The sequence below is a fragment of the Sinocyclocheilus anshuiensis genome, unplaced genomic scaffold (assembly GCF_001515605.1).
Source record: "Sinocyclocheilus anshuiensis isolate Anshui unplaced genomic scaffold, SAMN03320099.WGS_v1.1 scaffold1827, whole genome shotgun sequence".
Taxonomy (NCBI): domain Eukaryota; kingdom Metazoa; phylum Chordata; class Actinopteri; order Cypriniformes; family Cyprinidae; genus Sinocyclocheilus; species Sinocyclocheilus anshuiensis.
This window is the reverse complement of record NW_015552696.1, coordinates 128,652-145,742: the sequence shown is the minus strand read 5'-3', so window position 1 is coordinate 145,742 and position 17,091 is coordinate 128,652. Positions and strand designations below refer to the sequence as shown.

The window sequence follows — 17,091 nt, the reverse complement described above, 5'->3', positions numbered from 1 at the left end:
CTGCTGAAACTAACCAGCTGGTAATGGCATCTGGTTACCATCTGGTAATGACAATCAAACAAAGTCTAAAAAAACCTGTTTCACAGCCAGATATCTGACAGAACACCTTACAACTCTTAGCTATTAATAAATAAGCACTAAGTGTTTAACTATGTATATTACTCATGATATCCTGACATGTGAAGGCCACGATTTTGAGCTTGCTCTGAGCACAGACAAATGTGATTGTGTACTATTCTCCCAAACGGTTAATATCCTATGTGATGTTTTTGGAGTTTGTCGTGTCCATGGTTCGGTGAGCTGCTTATGCACACAGGAGCCTGCCTCTTATTAGGGGAGCGCAGAAGACAGGTAGATTAAAATTCATTGGTGTATGTTGTGGAAATCTCCACACATTCCTGGAGAAAGTGGGAGGCTGCTGTCAAAACAGATACAGACCAACACTGAGCCTGTGCCATTTATCAGCCTGCTACTACAGCCTTATCGGCTGAACCCAAGGGGCCTGACTCTGACTCTGACTAGCGAACAGCAAGTCAAAAGCTGTTGGGTGAATCAGTGAGCAGTGTGAACCGTGAAACCATACAATAAATTATGGAAGTGAATGGATGACATTTAAGGCTGTAATTAATAATCTTTTTAACTTTAGCTAAGAGTTTAAAGAGTCTTAACAATTCTCCTTTTTATATAAGCCGATTCAAACTTCTTTGGCCTATACAGCCATAGTCGTTGTCTTAAGTTAGTTTTTGATACAGACCAGGACCCACATCCAACCATAGCAAACATACAAGATTCCAATGCGTTAGCCTGCAGCTCAATCTAAATGTTAAAAGTGAACCAATTTTAAATATCTGTCTGAAACCAGCAAGCCGATAATACTTTTTCATGTTATTTTCAGTAAAAGATAAATGGTCAATACTAAACTGATGAAATTATTAGTGTTTTTAAAGATTACCATTTGAGTGTTAGAAAATAGCAAAGGTTATCTAAAGAAATATGTCCAATGAAATATCCAATATCAACAACTATTATTTTATTATTTATATTTAAAATAATAGTTATATATTATAATATATTGATTATTTATAAATATATATATATATAGATAGATAGATAGATAGATAGATAATAACAAAACTCAAACGTGTCTCCTCTAGTGTTTCAGAAGAGATCAAAAGTCAGAGATATCAAGTTTCAAGTTTGGGGTCTATAAGATATTTTTTTATTTTATTCAGCAAGGATGCATTAAATTGATCAAAAGTGACCGTAAAGACATTTATAATGTATAATGCTGCAAAAAAAAAAAAAAAGAAAAGTAAAGAGAGAAAAAAATATTAGGCAGCATGACTGTTTTCAACATTGATCAAATTCAGCACTAAATCAGCATATTAGAAAGATTTCTGAAGGATTGTGTGACACTGACACAATTTACAATACAGTATATTCAAATTGAAAACACCCATTTTAAATTAGAATAATATTTCACAACATCATACTTTTTTACTGTATTTTTGATCAAATAAATGCTGCCTTAGTGAGAATGTGAGACTTCTTTCAAAAACATAAAACAGTCTTTCTGACCCCAAACTAGTGTGTGCTGTCAACAACCATTTCATTTCTTTTAGATTAATACAATTAATGAATAATAAAAAAAAACAAAGTTGAAACTCCTCTCTCCTTAGCTGTGAAAGCATAACTCTGGAGCAATTACAGTTTCCTCTGCAACCTGTCCTCACAAGTGGGTCTGGTTTTGAGAGAAAGAACAGAACTGCAAGCATTATTTAATATTTCACTCATGGATTCATCTGAAACCATCTGAAATCCTGGAGAGGCTATAAAACAGTGGAAAGTCCTTATGACCATATTAGACTATATCAAAGAGCAGTTTAAAATCAGTACAAAAAGAAAGAACGTAAAACATAAAAAGGTTTAAAAAAGTCAAGTAAGGACATTTCGCGCATCAGTTTGAGTAGATAAGACAATTTCACTGCATTGCTCTGGACCTTGAGAAAATAACTGAAATATTTATGGGATAGCCATGGATGAATTTTCCTTTTTTTGCCAGTCGTCAAGGTTGATGTTGGTTTTGCATAAACAGTTTTCATAGCCATTCAATAACAAGTTAATCCCAACCTTCAACCAAAGTTCCCACAGGCATCTGAATTTACTCTCTTAATCACAATTTTGGTGCCCTTTTTGTTGTAGGATGGTTACATCACTCATCCCATGCTGTATTTGTTAGTGAATAACCTCATGAAAATATACAATAAAAATGCCTCTGTTTTTTTTTTCTTTCTAATTTAATCCAATCCAACTGACCCCAAACCAAATAAATGCAGTTCTGTCATGACAACTCTCAGTGATTTGCATGGTAATGTACATGACAATGTTAATGTATTTGGTCTTCGCAGAATAGATCTGCTACGCTGCTGCTGCTGCTACTGCCAATACATCCACAACATGCTGCTGTGAGCATGTAAGAAATATTGCTGCTGCAAATATAACATACTTGAAATAACCCCCATATGAATCACCTCATAGCAGATCTATACAGGTGGAGCTGGGGAAGGTGGAGGGTTTCTGAAGCAAGCTGCAACTGCTTCGGCAAGCACTAGTCATATATTTGAATGCCATATTGACATTGCATGATACTGCAAATCTGTGTTTCGCTGCCTGGAGTCCATTTGTTTCTGTGAATTGCAGCAATTCTTTTGCTTCTCTCTTCTCTAGCTTTCGGCAGATTTCTTGTCAAATCTATTTGTACAGTCAATCTCAAAGCTCTTTTCCTTTTAGATGTGTTTTGTGTGTTCTGTCGCAGCATTCACGCTGAAAACCAATGCTGCTATTCAGTCTTTTTGCCACTCAGTGGCACTCCAGCTGACGGTGACGTCACGTGCATACCCTCTATAGAAAGATGCACTGACCATTAAGTGTCCTGTCCTGGAGTCGAGGTATTACCTGTTGGGTAACTGGGCAGTGACAGCAAATGGCAATGCTGATGGCCTATCCAGGATGTTTCCCCCATTGTCAGGTCTACACTGGTACTTCTCAGCCCCTTATATTGTCTGTTATCGTTTCCCAGATGCGTAAAGAGTAACTGAGAACTTTACTCAAGTAAAAGCAGAGATACCTCAAAGACTTACAAGTCACCAATTCCAATACCACTTGAGTAAAAGCCTTCGAGTGTCTGATAGTAATGGTGATTGATTAAGGAGCTGTGTTGGGGGTCTCAGATTACTTTTCCAAGTAACTAGTAAAGTAACGCATTACTTTTTAATTTACAAGAAAATATCTTTTCGAAATCCTTGCCGGCACTGAGACTCAAACCTGCAACCTTCGGATTAAAAGTCTGATTCTCTAACCATTAAGCCACGACTGCCCTAAAAGATGCATTTTTCGACGAGGATGGGATATCCTTATGTATTATATGTAATATGCATTTAATCACATTTTATTTACCAATGACAATCAATCAATCAACCAATCAACCAATCAATCAATCAATCAATCAATCAATCAATCAATCAACCAATCAACCAACCAATCAACCAACCAACCAACCAACCAATCAATTAATCAATCAATCAATCAATCAATCAATCAATCAATCAATCAACCAACCAATCAGTCAATCAACCAACCAATCAATCCAGAAGTGTGCAGACGTAAATTTACACTTCCTTCAGCCTGAGGCTTAATCCTGTCACTTTTGGTGTGAAAGAGGTTTTACTTTTGCCAGAAATATAACTTTTTTTATATTTAAATCAAACAAGCAAGCTCAGCCCAGATGAGGAAAACATAGCGCAAAAGTAACGTAATGCATTACTTTCCATTAAAAGTAACTAGGTAACACAATTAGTTACTTTTTAGGGAGTAACTCAATATAGTAAAGCATTACTTTTAAAAGTATCTTTCCCCAACACATGCAAAATGTGCAGTTTATACTCTAGAAAGACTGATCTAGACTCTATAAGCCGTTGCTTGCTTACAGTTCTTCCAGTGTCCTCCAGTGGTCCTCACTACTCTCACTCTTCTGACGAAAACTTGTACTACAGATATCTTCTTCCATTAATCCGTCCCAAATTAGTCCGAGTCTCCTCTTTGAGCAGCAAAGCAGAGAGCTCCCCCTTTTGTGAAAGCATGCCAAATAGTTTAAGGTTTAATGTAATATTTGAGCCAGATATGATTTGTAGTATTTTTGCTGGTAATTTGACAGTGTTGTACACTTGAATCTTAAATGATCTTTGCTTGTGTTGTTGGTAAAATGGTCTTTAAATGCTATTAATATATTTTATGTTTTATTTTGTCCCTCTGAACGAGTTGTGTCTGCTTTCATCTTGCTCTCGTCCTCTGCTCAAAGGGTTTTTGATGTGCTGCTGTGGGTTACTGTGAACATGAGGAGCTGCTTCACAGAATCACAGAGGGATTGCATGGATTATTCATGGACGCCTACACCGCTACACAGATACAAGACATCAACAAACAGTAGACACACACACATTTTTGTTGTTGTATTTTTTAGAATAAAAAGCATTTGCTTGATTTCATGAAGTAAATGCTTCATGATTTTGCAATTTGTCAGATTTAGCTACCTTTTTTAGACTGTTTTGTCCCCAAACCATAACCAGGCACATGTTTGCTAAAGTAATACTAAGGTCAGGAGCGGCGTAAAAAGATAGTTCTGCTCTTTCATAAATTTAAGCCAATTTCACAGAGAAAATTGCATTTTTATGATCTTACTTCCCATTTGTACATCTAACAGATTTTTTTTTTTGATGAAAACTTTAGTAAATGGAGCTGGATTTTTTTTTTGTATAAATATAGAATACTGTGATAAGTTTAATTGTTTAAACTAGAAAATTGTAAACTAGAATAGAGAAAAGAAAATGCTTACACACTGTGTATCATGGATAAGTCGCTCTTTAGAACGAACACTGCGCTTCCTTTGACGTAACACTTAATTTCCTATACCCCACTCTATCAAACTCTAATGAAACATCCTCATCCCAGTGACAGATTAATCCCTTCACGCATGAGAATGTTCCCACACTGACGGCACATCTATAGAGATGTGATCCTTATTACAGCTCAGCATGCTGAAATGAGCAGAAAGTGCTGCTTAATAACGGAAAGATTTTAATTCTGTTAATTACTTTAATTCATCTAAATATCACAATATACATAATGAATTTGAGAGTTAGGCATAATTCAAACAGGAGTTGGAATCTGAATTGCATTGAGCAATGCATTCATAAATTGAGGTATTTTGTTAACAGGAATAACTTTTCTTAGATTTATTTTTTTAACTTACAAAAGCTCCAACAACAAAAGCAAAAAGAGAGATAGAAAAGAAAGAATCTGGGATTGTCTAAAGCTTTCAATCATTCAGCTCCAGCTTCCATTTCCTCGCACGCTTTTTGTTTCTCATTCCTCTCCATCTGCACTCGTTTTTTTTCCTGACACTCCAGAAGTTTTTCTCCAACACTTTCACAGCTCCAGATGCTGATGGATGAATTTGTTTTCCCTTTACCCCCTCATGTCCAGTGTTGGGGAGTAACTAGTTATATGTAATGGAGTTACGTAATTTACAGTAATTACAAAATAAATGTGAGAAAAAAAGACTAAGAAAAAATGAATATGTTAACGATTACAAAGGGGGTTACATTTGAATATATTCACACACACACACACACACACACACACACACACACACACACACACACACACACACACACACACACACACAGATTTGATTGATTTCTTTCCATTGTTACATGCCAGTGTTTCATGTCATAGCTATGCAAAGATTAGATTTCAAAAACAGTATCATAGCTATTAAACTATTTCTTGTTAAGAGGCTAAATCTGTATTTAACCTCAGAACGATCACAAAGTAAAAAGATGTGCTAAAGTCTGATTTTGTGTTGGCTGTGCTTTAAAATTAAATTAAGGATTTTGAAAGTCTGACAGTAATCAGTGTTGAGCTCTACTGTAAGGTTAACCCGGCCTGCTTTACATGTTTCAAAATGATTAACAGTTGAAAACATTAGAAATTTAAAAAAGTAATCAAAAAGTAATAAAATGTAATCTGTTACATTGCATTAATAAAGTAATTGAAATAGCTACACAACTCATTACATTTTAGATAGGGTAACTTGTCATCTGTAAGCTATTATATTTCCAAAGTAACCTTCCCAACACTGCTCATGTCGTACCAAAACCTTTAAAAAAGTATGGTGATTTCTGAAGAATACAACCAAAATCAACCATCACTGAGCAAATGACTAAAAGCATAAAGTTACAAAAACAAACAAACAATCATTTTAAAATGTGTCAGTATATGTATATTTTACTTAAATTGTCTCATAATATCTAATTTAGTACATATAAGAAAAAAAGAAAACAATATTCTGTTTTTCAATAATTCATTGTTTTTTTTTGCATGGCCCTCTTCGCCACAAGATGGAGCTATTAACCCTCCGAGCGTAAGCAACTGAAAAAAGCACAAATGTCAGGGAATGTCAAAACTTTTCCAGGGCCCCAAAACACCCTCGGACCCCATAGGGTTTTAATCAGATTTGTATGCTAAAGCAGTAATACTAATTTCATACTCAAATATTAGAAGTCTAAAACAAACCTTTTAAGCCATAAAAGAGTCGGACTTGTAACTCAAAGGTTGTGGGTTCGAGTCTCGTACCGGCAGGGATTGTAGGTGGGGGGAGTGAATGTACAGCGCTCTCTCCCACCTTCAATACCACGACTGAGCTGCCCTTGAGCAAGGCACCGAACCCCCAACTGCTCCCCGGGCGCCGCAGCATAAAATGGCTGCCCACTGCTCCGGGTGTGTGTTCACGGTGTGTGTGTGTTCACTGCTGTGTGTGTGCACTTTGGATGGGTTAAATGCAGAGCACTAATTCCTAGTATGGGTCACCATACTTGGCTACATGTCACTTCACTTTCACTTTCACTGTAAGTGACTGTTAAGTAACGGGATTTTAAAATTAAAATCTGATTGAATGAGCTGATTGAATGTTACATGCTGTTGTAAATAAACATAAGCACACCAGGAAGCACACATTCATTGAATTGTTTTTATTATAGAAATACATGTACTTATTTAATCGGTTCAGCTGGTCATTCTGATTAAATGTTGTTACTGTTGTTGTTTCAGGTGACAGAGTGAAGTGACATCAGGAAAGCGTCATGAGCACAGAAAAAGAGCGCAGCGTCCTGAATGATGCTGGCGAGGAGAAGGAGCTGGAGGAGCTGAGGGCTCAGGTGCTGCAGCTCCTGCTTGAGCTGGAAGAAGCTCGAGACACGGCTCAGAAACACGAGGAGAGCTTTCTGGAGCTGCAGGGTGAGACTCCCACACAAACATAGCACTTTCACACCAGCGACCTGACACTTACAGAGCTCATTTCATGCTTGCTTATTAAAATTTTTCCCTGCAGGTCCACCTAGAAAGTTTTTTAGGTAACACTTATTTTACGGTGTCCTTGTTACACATGTTACATGTACTTACTATTGTAATAACAATAAATTATGCATAATTACATGCAAGTAACCATAGGCCAAACCTAAATCCTAACCATATAGTAAATACTCAGCACTTAAATGTAGAATTATTACACCTTAAAATAAAATGTAACGTTTTTTTTTGTTGTTAACTTGACGCCCTCTATCTGATCATATGAAACGGACACGTTTTTCTGTCACAAGCCAAAAAGTAGCAGATTTGTGGCTTTTTAAACGTTTTGAGTTAAATGTTTGTATAACACATTTAATGATTAAATGTCAAACCAGTAACTTCAAATAATGAACTATTGTATATATTATAGAATACATGCATATTTAGTTCATGATATACATTGTATACATTACATTATATGATCTGAAACCATTCTAAGATGGTAGTGCTGTTAAAATAGCTGAATCTGAGTATTAATGTCTATGTTTAATTGCACTGAAATTTGCATTAGATAACAGTGACTGCTAAATGACTAACACTTATAGGAACCCTGGTGCACGATGTCATAAAAAAAGATGTTACAGAGCGTTATTTGTCAGAGATATAGCTGAATGTGGTGTGTCCTCGTGTTTAGCTCGTTTTACTCAATGACAGGCCCAGTAAAATAGTTTCTATATATAGCATTTATAATGAGTCACCTGCTGTATCGGACAGACTCCTGGGACTCTGTAATGATCTGGCTGTGCTGTGACTGTGGGCTGTGTGTGTGTGTAACATGACAGGCATGTGAGAGGACAGCTGCGCTGAGGGAAGCTTCCAGACAGGCTGTCCTGGGCAGCAGATGCCTTTATCCAAACTGGATCATCTCCAGTGAGGCGCTCGGCTATTCCCGCTCACTTCTGATCGCAGACAGAGCATTAGATCAGTCTCACCCGCTTTTCATACTGAAGAGCTTTCAAGTATTTTGAGTTGTGCACTACGTCACTGAATTATCAGGTCTGAAACAGAAGATACAGTATAAACTCCCAGAAATTAGACACCCATCTGAAACAGTGCTCGAAATGTGGGTGAAGTTTATAAAATCAGCCTGTGAAATCCAAAGAGGAGTTTTGGGTTGCTAAAGTATTTTATTTTTTCACTTGCATGTACGTAAATGTCATTCATCTGGAGCCCATCCCAGCTTCTTGGGTTGCAGACGGGATATAAATGTTATGGAGACTAAGTTATGTCATTGCTCTCTCTTTAGGTTTTTTGTTCTGTACAGCATGTAGTATATATATTTTTTCTTTTTTTAAATAGAAGATATTTTGGTAACACTTTACTAAAATGTTCCACTTGTTAAAGCTGCAGTCCGTAAGTTTTGCCTCTTTGCATCTAAGATCTCTGTTTGAAAACTTGGAATTGCAGCTGTGTGAGGAATTATCTAGCTTGCGTGGGTTGTGAATCGGCATGGCTCCAGCAGATGAATCTAATGTTCTGAAGAGTATGTGTGGCAAAACATTATTATAAGCTGACCGTTGTGAATCGGGCTAAAGTAAGGCGATAGTTTTGAACACTGGCTGGTTATGTACTTGCTCAAATATTGATTTTGGATAATTTTTAACCAAAAAAAGTTACAGACTGCAGCTTTAACTATGTTTAATATTTGATGCATTAACTAACAATGACAGTATTTGTTATCTTTGTTAACGTTAGTTAATAAAAGTACAACTGTTCATTGCTATTCCATGTTAGCTCAGGTCCATTAAAAAACATTAGAAGTATTGTTCATTGTTAGTTTATTTTAACTAATGTTAAAAACATTGAAATTTATTGTAAAGTGTTACAAATTTTTCTTAATATAGGATATGTGGATTTCGGTTTTGCACACAGTATAGATAAATTAGGACTGCCTAAGATCACATATGAATAATTCATTAAGAATAAGTAATGAATTGAATGTAAGCTTTTTGACATTCACCGAATTTGACAGAATCTTTTTTTTCTGTGGTGTGTGTGTTTTTTTTTTAAACTTTGTTACATATAATTGTGTCTGTTTAGGGAGAAACTGTGCCTTCAGACTGGATGCATTACATTGCATTGAATAAAATAAATAAATAAATAAAAGGCTAAGAAGTGAATTCAAATTTGAGATTAATTGCATTAACCAAAAAAAAATACAAAAAAAATAAAATAAAATATATATATATATATATATATATACATTTTTGTGATGGCAAGCTTGCCAATGTTTACAATATTTGTTGCATCAATTATTTTAAAGTTATTTAATCATTTTCTTTGAGGCAAATAATTGCAAGTGAACAAGAGCTTTACCTTGAACTACATTCATCAGGTCAAGGTCGCTGCTAAAATTCACAGGACCAGGGACAAACATTTTATAAGTGGGGGCTCATTCTCTGCCTCTGATAAGTAGGGGTTTTTAGTGCATTGTTGTGTAAAATACCTGCCGTTATTTCCAGTTCTATGGCCACAAAAATTGGCAATATATAGAGTAATGCTGAAGACTGGCCTATATCAAGCCCTGCCCTGGTTTGGGTACAAAATACAGCCATACAACAATTGTTCTGGTCGTCTAATTTCATTGGTCAAGAAGTGTCCCAAGAGTGCAGTTTAACTATCACTGTATGTCACTGCAACACTTCATTTGGCAACATGTAAAGAGAGGTTCTGATTTAGCTTAATTCAAACTAACTGTCATTGTGAGAGCAGAAATAAATTATATCATAGGCCCACTTTTGATTGTTTATCTGTGATGATATTAGATAAAACAACGCTCTTGCTTGTGCGATGTAGCTTGTTATACATAATTGTGTTGTTAAAATGTTCTACATTAAAGCTAAATATTTCAGCTATTTCAAATGTTTTTCTCAATCTCTATCCAGGTCTTCTTGAGGAGGAGCGTTTAGCTAGTGCTCATCAGGCCGAGGCCTTCACGAGACAGATCCAGCGTCTGCAAGGTAACAACGACTCTACGTTCTGAATACTCAAACCCAAGATGATGTGATGATTATCATTAGATTAGATGAGAAAATAACAAAGCATATGCTGTCTATTTCATTTCATTTCAATTCAAGTCAAGTTTATTTGTATAGCCCTTTTCACTATACAAATCGTTGCATATCAACTTTACAGAAAATTAAGTTTCTACAATATTTAGTAGTAGCTTATCAGTGGTGACTGTCAGTTAATGTACATATGGCAGAAATGTACGGAAAAATCAATTAAAGACGTAATCAAACAGACGATGAACACTATTAACAGCAATTATTATTTGTGAGGAGTAAACTTTTCTTTCAAAATACTGGGAAGGAGGGAAGTGAACTTTCCATGCTTGTCATACAAAAAAAGTCATGCATTTCTTATAGGGGTGTAACGGTACACAAACATGACTGTTTGGTACGTTCCTCGGTTTTGATGTCATAAATGATGTGATAATTAAAATTTTCTTAGGGATAAAAATCTACATCAGCTTCTGCTCTAAACTATAGGGAGCCCTTTTACATTACTGTAAGCTTACAGTTAACAACAGAGCCCAAATTTAATAACTATAATAACACTCAAATTAAAAAATTGCATGCAAACATGTAAATTGTTTTTACATTAACTTCTAAATAATTCAATTTCTATTTGTTGTTGAAATATAATAATTTACAGAGTCATAATTTGTTTCATAAAATATTTATTTAAACATATACATTACATAAGACATCACTAACAGGTGAAGTAAAATATAATGAGTATATAGTCTAATATTTCACAAAATGCTCTTCACTAGACTTCATTTCTCTGGTGAACTGACGAGCTGTAGACATTGATGACTGAGGTAAATGAGATGCTACTGTACGTGTCATTTTGTTTATAAGCTGTTTTAATGACGTCTTTCCACAGTTGAAACACTGATTGAGCGATTACATGAGGCATGAGATGTTCATTCATGTTTATTTTGTGCTATAACTAGTAGTAAAGAGGAAGGGATGATTGCACTCACTCCCACAGGCGTTTGATCTGAGACGTTATTATACTCTTTGATGTCACGCCACAAAGAGTGTCAAAACGGGTTTTATTGTCTGAATTTCCAGAAAAAAAAAATTGGAACGATTTGTTTGGTACACATGCGTACCGAACTGAAAGACCCATACCGAAAATTTTCAGCATGAATACGTGTACCGTTACACCCCTAATTTCTTATGATCTCCCGACCCCTGTAGCACAGCTTCGCTCTGTCCAGGAGGAGATGGACAGTCTGGAGGAGGAGAAGGAGAGCGAGCTCCTGGAGGCGCAGGAGGAGGTGCGGGCGGCGCAGGAGGAGGTGCTGCTGCAGCAGCAGGCGGCGGAGGAGGCCGCGGCCGAAAGAGAGAACGACATCGCCAGTCTGCAGGAGGAGCTCTGCCGCTTACGGGCCGAAACCTCACGACTGGAGAACACGGGACAGGAGTACGAGCTGGAGATTGTCACGCTCCGAGCGGAAATAGAGATGAAGAGCCAGAGCCGTCTGCAGCAGAGGAAGGAGGGTGAGAACAGAAACACACTGAAAGAGCTCTGAGACATTTACTTTGATATCTAGAGCTAACATAAACAATTGTGAACATTATCAACATTATTACAGTATAAGTTATTAAACATGAGGAATTATACCTAAAACTATGGTTAGTTTTACAATTGAACTGATTCAAGGTGACAAAAACAATAACATTACGAACAAATGTGTATTAAAAATGTAATTATTCATTTTAAAATACGTTCTGTTAATACATAACATACAATAAACAATCACAATTTACACTGATGATAAATGGAAATAGTATAAATAGTATATATAAATAGTAGATAAATAAAAACAAATATTTAAAAGCAGGTACACTGTAAAAGATTTTGGTGGTCTAAACTCAAAATGTTGTGTTGACTCTTAGTTTACTCAATTCTGTGAACTGAATGTTTTAACATTGGCTGAACATTTTCAATGCAACAATCAACATAAAAGTTGAGTTTTGACCTCCGAAATCTATAACAGTGTACAGCACATACATATCACAGTCATAAATTCAATCCAAAAACAACTACGCAGGTGCATTGCAAAGTTTTTTTTCCACCTTTGTAGACATGTATTCAATATTCAATTAAAAACTATAACAATCCCCAGTGGAAAACTAGATATGCCACTTAACCAGTTTGGTCACACTTTAGTTTGGGGACCAATTCTCACTATTAACTAACTATTAACTACGACTTTTGCCTCAGTAAACTCCTAATTTGCTGCTTATTAATAGTTAGTAAGATGTGTAGGTATGGAGTCGGATTAAGGGATCTAAGATATGGTCATGCAGAATAAAACATTAATATGTGCTTTATAAGTACAGCTAATATGCTAGTAATATGCATGCTAATAAGCAACTAGTTAATAGTGAGAATTGGTCCTTAAAGTGTTAACACTAGGTTTAAATAATAATATTATATTTTATTACTTAAAGCAATAATGTTCTGCTCTCCTTTCAGCCAGCTGCTCTCGGCCAGTTTATGAAACCTGACAGGGCAATAATAAATTACAATTCATGTGGAATTCACACTCTCCATATTTCATATATTTTTTTAAACCCTGGTCTCAAAAGCTAAAATAGAGGATTAATGGATACAATGTTATTTTCTAATATGAACTTCTGATCATCTCAAACTTTGATTCAGATTGCACAATAAATTCAACTTACTGTAAATTTTCTGTCAGATATGTTGATGTTTTTATTTAGACTATGTCTGAAACATCCACCAATGACCATGTTGACGTCATTTTAAAATCAATGCATGATGGAATCGCTCAATTTGTAAAGCTGGTTAGCGTCCTGCAGTGATGACCATAAATCACACTAGTTTTAATAAAGGGTGGAGCCCTGAAGCATTTCGGAAAAGTTTGCAGCACACAGTGTCCAGTGGGAAGAGCTCCTGGAGAATAGCTGATGGTGTGGGTAATTGTCAATGTTATGTGAAGATGCAGTAAACTTTTGAGAGCGAGGATGACTGCATGCATCCCACTGGTTATAATGATCATTCCTGGCAATGAAAGGCCAAGAAAGGGGTGAGGAATGGTACAATATAAATCTTGAGAGATGGCTGTGCATAGGGAACGTTTTTTAAGCAAAACCAACATATTTATTTCAGGATATGTACAATTTATTGTAAGTTGCTTTAATCAGAAGTGTCTTGTACAGACATACACTTTAATATGGTTAATATTCATGTAAATGTCATAGCTTTCTAATTTCTTGCATTACTTGATTAGGTGAAGTGGGTCTGTTGATGGATGAATGTAACAATCTGAAGGAACAATGTCATGCGCTGCAAGATGAAAACACAAGACTGAATCACAGACTGCAGATGCTGCAGAAGAGGAGGTGAGCAACTCCAGTTCTGGCATTTTCTGACATCTGAAATCATAAAATTGCACATAGAATGGAAGCTTATTCATATTTCTAAAACAACAACAAAAACATAAATGATGTTAAATAATTTATGTTAATATTATGTTAAATTGTCAAAAAATGTGATAATCAGATTTCAAAATCCCATAATTCCAAAATTTGCTACAGATTTTAAAACACTAGTCATCATACACTTGCCGACTGTCACGGGTGCACTGCTGAGCAGAGTCAGGAGCAAGGAACGGAGAGAGACGAGGAGTACATCAATCCAACTGGGTTTTAATTTACACAAAGGAACACGGAACACTCACGCAATACATGGAGACATGACATGAACATGACCTGAACAATACCGGACGCTGGAGCACACACAGGGAACACCATTTATACCCACAGGAGGAGGGGATGACGAGACACACCTGGGAGCAATGAAACAATCAAGGGAAACACCTGGGACAAATTAAACATGGGAAAGGAAGGCACATGAGGAAAACAACCACAAAACACGGAACAGAGTCTGACATAACGCCCCCCTCTGGAATGCCACACTAACGTCCTTCGGGCTTGCCACATTAACTGCCGGCTGACTTGGGGAAGCCGCGGACGGCGGCGGACTGGTCCTGGCAAGGGACCGGACACTCCCCAGACACCGGAAAACTGCTTCCCTCCAAGTTAGTCCCGTGGTGTCTGGGAGGTCCACGGGGTGATGGTAGTTGGCCCCGAGCCAGAACAGCTGATTAAGGACGGCATCCTCTAACGCCGTCACCGCTGCGAGCTTGCAGAACTCCCCGGCGTACTCGTAGAAGAGGAGATCCCGGCGGGATATGGCGAGGAAACGAGCAGCAATCTCCATCTTGTTGTTTTTGGTCGGTTATTCTGTCACGGTCCAGATGTGTGGAGGCAGGCAGGACGACAAGGACGATAAGGATTCCAATAATGACGTTTATTGTAGACACAACAAGGCAGGTTCAGGTAGGTGAGACACACACTCGGGGTAACATTAACAATAACCGACACTAAAGCTCTGACAGACAGGAACTAATATATGGTGGATAATTAGTGGCAGACAGGTGAGCACAATGAGGGTAATTAATGATAGTAGGGAAAAAGAAAAACGAGGAGAAGGGGCGCTGCTTACTTTCGGTATCGGTCCGGTATTCTGTCACGGGTGCACTGCTGAGCAGAGTCAGGAGCAAGGAACGGAGAGAGACTAGGAGTACATCAATCCAACTGGGTTTTAATTTACACAAAGGAACACGGAACACTCACGCAATACATGGAGACATGACATGAACATGACCTGAACAATACCGGACGCTGGAGCACACACAGGGAACACCATTTATACCCACAGGAGGAGGGGATGACGAGACACACCTGGGAGCAATGAAACAATCAAGGGAAACACCTGGGACAAATTAAACATGGGAAAGGAAGGCACATGAGGAAAACAACCACAAAACACGGAACAGAGTCTGACACCGACTTTGTTACAGAGGAAAAACTGAGCGTCATACACTAAACAGCTGAGGATCAAACACTAGCAAGCATTTCAAGTCATTCAGAAAACAAACTCACACAGAAACATGTGCCTCGATACTAGGAGATGCATGACGGAAATAATGTGTTCTTAAACCGGGTCAAAATACCAAACATGTTTTGATATCCTCTGGATTGGATGGAACTAGTCTAAAAAAACGAGACAAAAAAATCTATCTGTGCCCTTCATACACTGTGGTTTTTTATGAAATCTGTCTATTCTGACTGAAGTTGCAGACTGGCCCTGAACTGGTGATTCACCCGGACTGCAAATCGGGCAAAAATCTCTGCATTATACACTGTAAAATCTAATTACAATAGTCAACATTTGAAGTGGATCAAAAAAGTTCATCAAAGTTGTGTCCCAAGACAAGTTTTGGTTTTAGGACAACTTTGATGAAAGGTTTTGACCCACTTCAAATATTGACTAGTGTAGTTAGTCTTAAAAAAACAAAAACAAAACAAAAAAAACATGCAAACTGATTGCCTTAAAAAAAACTAAGTGAAATAGGAATAGTATGTTGTCCTGACAAATGCTTAGTTAGTATAGTTCACTTAGACAAGAGTTCTTACTAAAAAGAACTATAGGAAGTACTTGTACTTGATCATTTACTTTAGGTTTACTCTTGACTTAGTATAGCTACTAGGGGTTGAACGACTTCTGATATTTTAAGTCGATTTATATGTGATGAAAGTCAAGTCGACGTCGACTAGCTGCTGATGACGTCATTAATGAACAAATAAGCCTGAACCTGGAGCTGAGACTCAAAACACCTTGTGCACAGCTATGGCATATGACACAGCGCTGCCCACAGTAGCGGCTCCTGACCGTTAATTTAGGTGGGGCAGATTCTGGGTCCTAGCGCTAGTTATAATAAACTCAAAAGAAGTATAGTTTTGGCAGAGATCTAATGTCCTTGCGTTATTCAGCCTGTGGGCGGCACGCTAATGTTGATTGACAGGCTCGAAGTACACACACATAGAATGCTATTGAATTATTGCCTTAATATTGTCTCCGAATGTGCATTAAGAATGTTACAAATTGTAGAGGAATTTAAGCGAGGAAATGAATCTCATGTCTCATCTCAAAACAAACATAAATCAAACACAACAAAACGATATATAGGCTTTTCACGTGATGAGAGCACATTTAAACTAAGGATGAACACTTTCATTAATTTAAAACACTACACCACATAGGAAAAACAGACATACTAGCTAGTTACTGACCTGATGCAGGCACATATAGCTGAATCTGACTGAAAACGTCCTGGTCTGGAGCGAGATAAGGTAACGTGAAAATAAGCGAAACAAAAAAAATCACATCTACACGATGACCTACATTACATTACAATGTAAAAACTTTAATGTCTAAATTCATCCGCGATGTTTTCGTCTATACCGGCAACTTCAAAGCTTTATTTATTTATTGAATAGCCTGCATTTCATATGTTATCGCCAGGATGCACATCAGTGCTGTATCCATTATTATAAGGATACAACAAGCACTGTAACATGGACTGATAAATAGACCACTGTAGTCAGGTCAAAGAAATGTTTTATTAGTTGCTTTTCATACTATCGTCTGATACAACACTCAAAAACGCCTCGAGAGAGAGAGAGAGAGAGAGAGAGAGAGAGAGAGAGAGTGTGAGAGTGTGAGAGTGTGAGAGTG

At 37.1% G+C, this 17,091-nt stretch overlaps 1 protein-coding gene across 1 annotated transcript in view; it reads left to right on the top strand.

Moving 5' to 3' along the window:
- The window catches only part of LOC107667688 (coiled-coil domain-containing protein 136-like), a 49,529-nt gene that overhangs the window by 10,695 nt on the left and 21,743 nt on the right, over nucleotides 1–17,091 (top strand). The window contains exons 2-5 of the mRNA XM_016459414.1: nucleotides 7,168–7,353; nucleotides 10,350–10,424; nucleotides 11,676–11,978; nucleotides 13,739–13,850. Of these exons, the coding sequence (XP_016314900.1) occupies nucleotides 7,200–7,353; nucleotides 10,350–10,424; nucleotides 11,676–11,978; nucleotides 13,739–13,850 (644 nt within the window). The 5' untranslated portion in view covers nucleotides 7,168–7,199. The remainder of the gene's footprint in view (nucleotides 1–7,167; nucleotides 7,354–10,349; nucleotides 10,425–11,675; nucleotides 11,979–13,738; nucleotides 13,851–17,091) is intronic.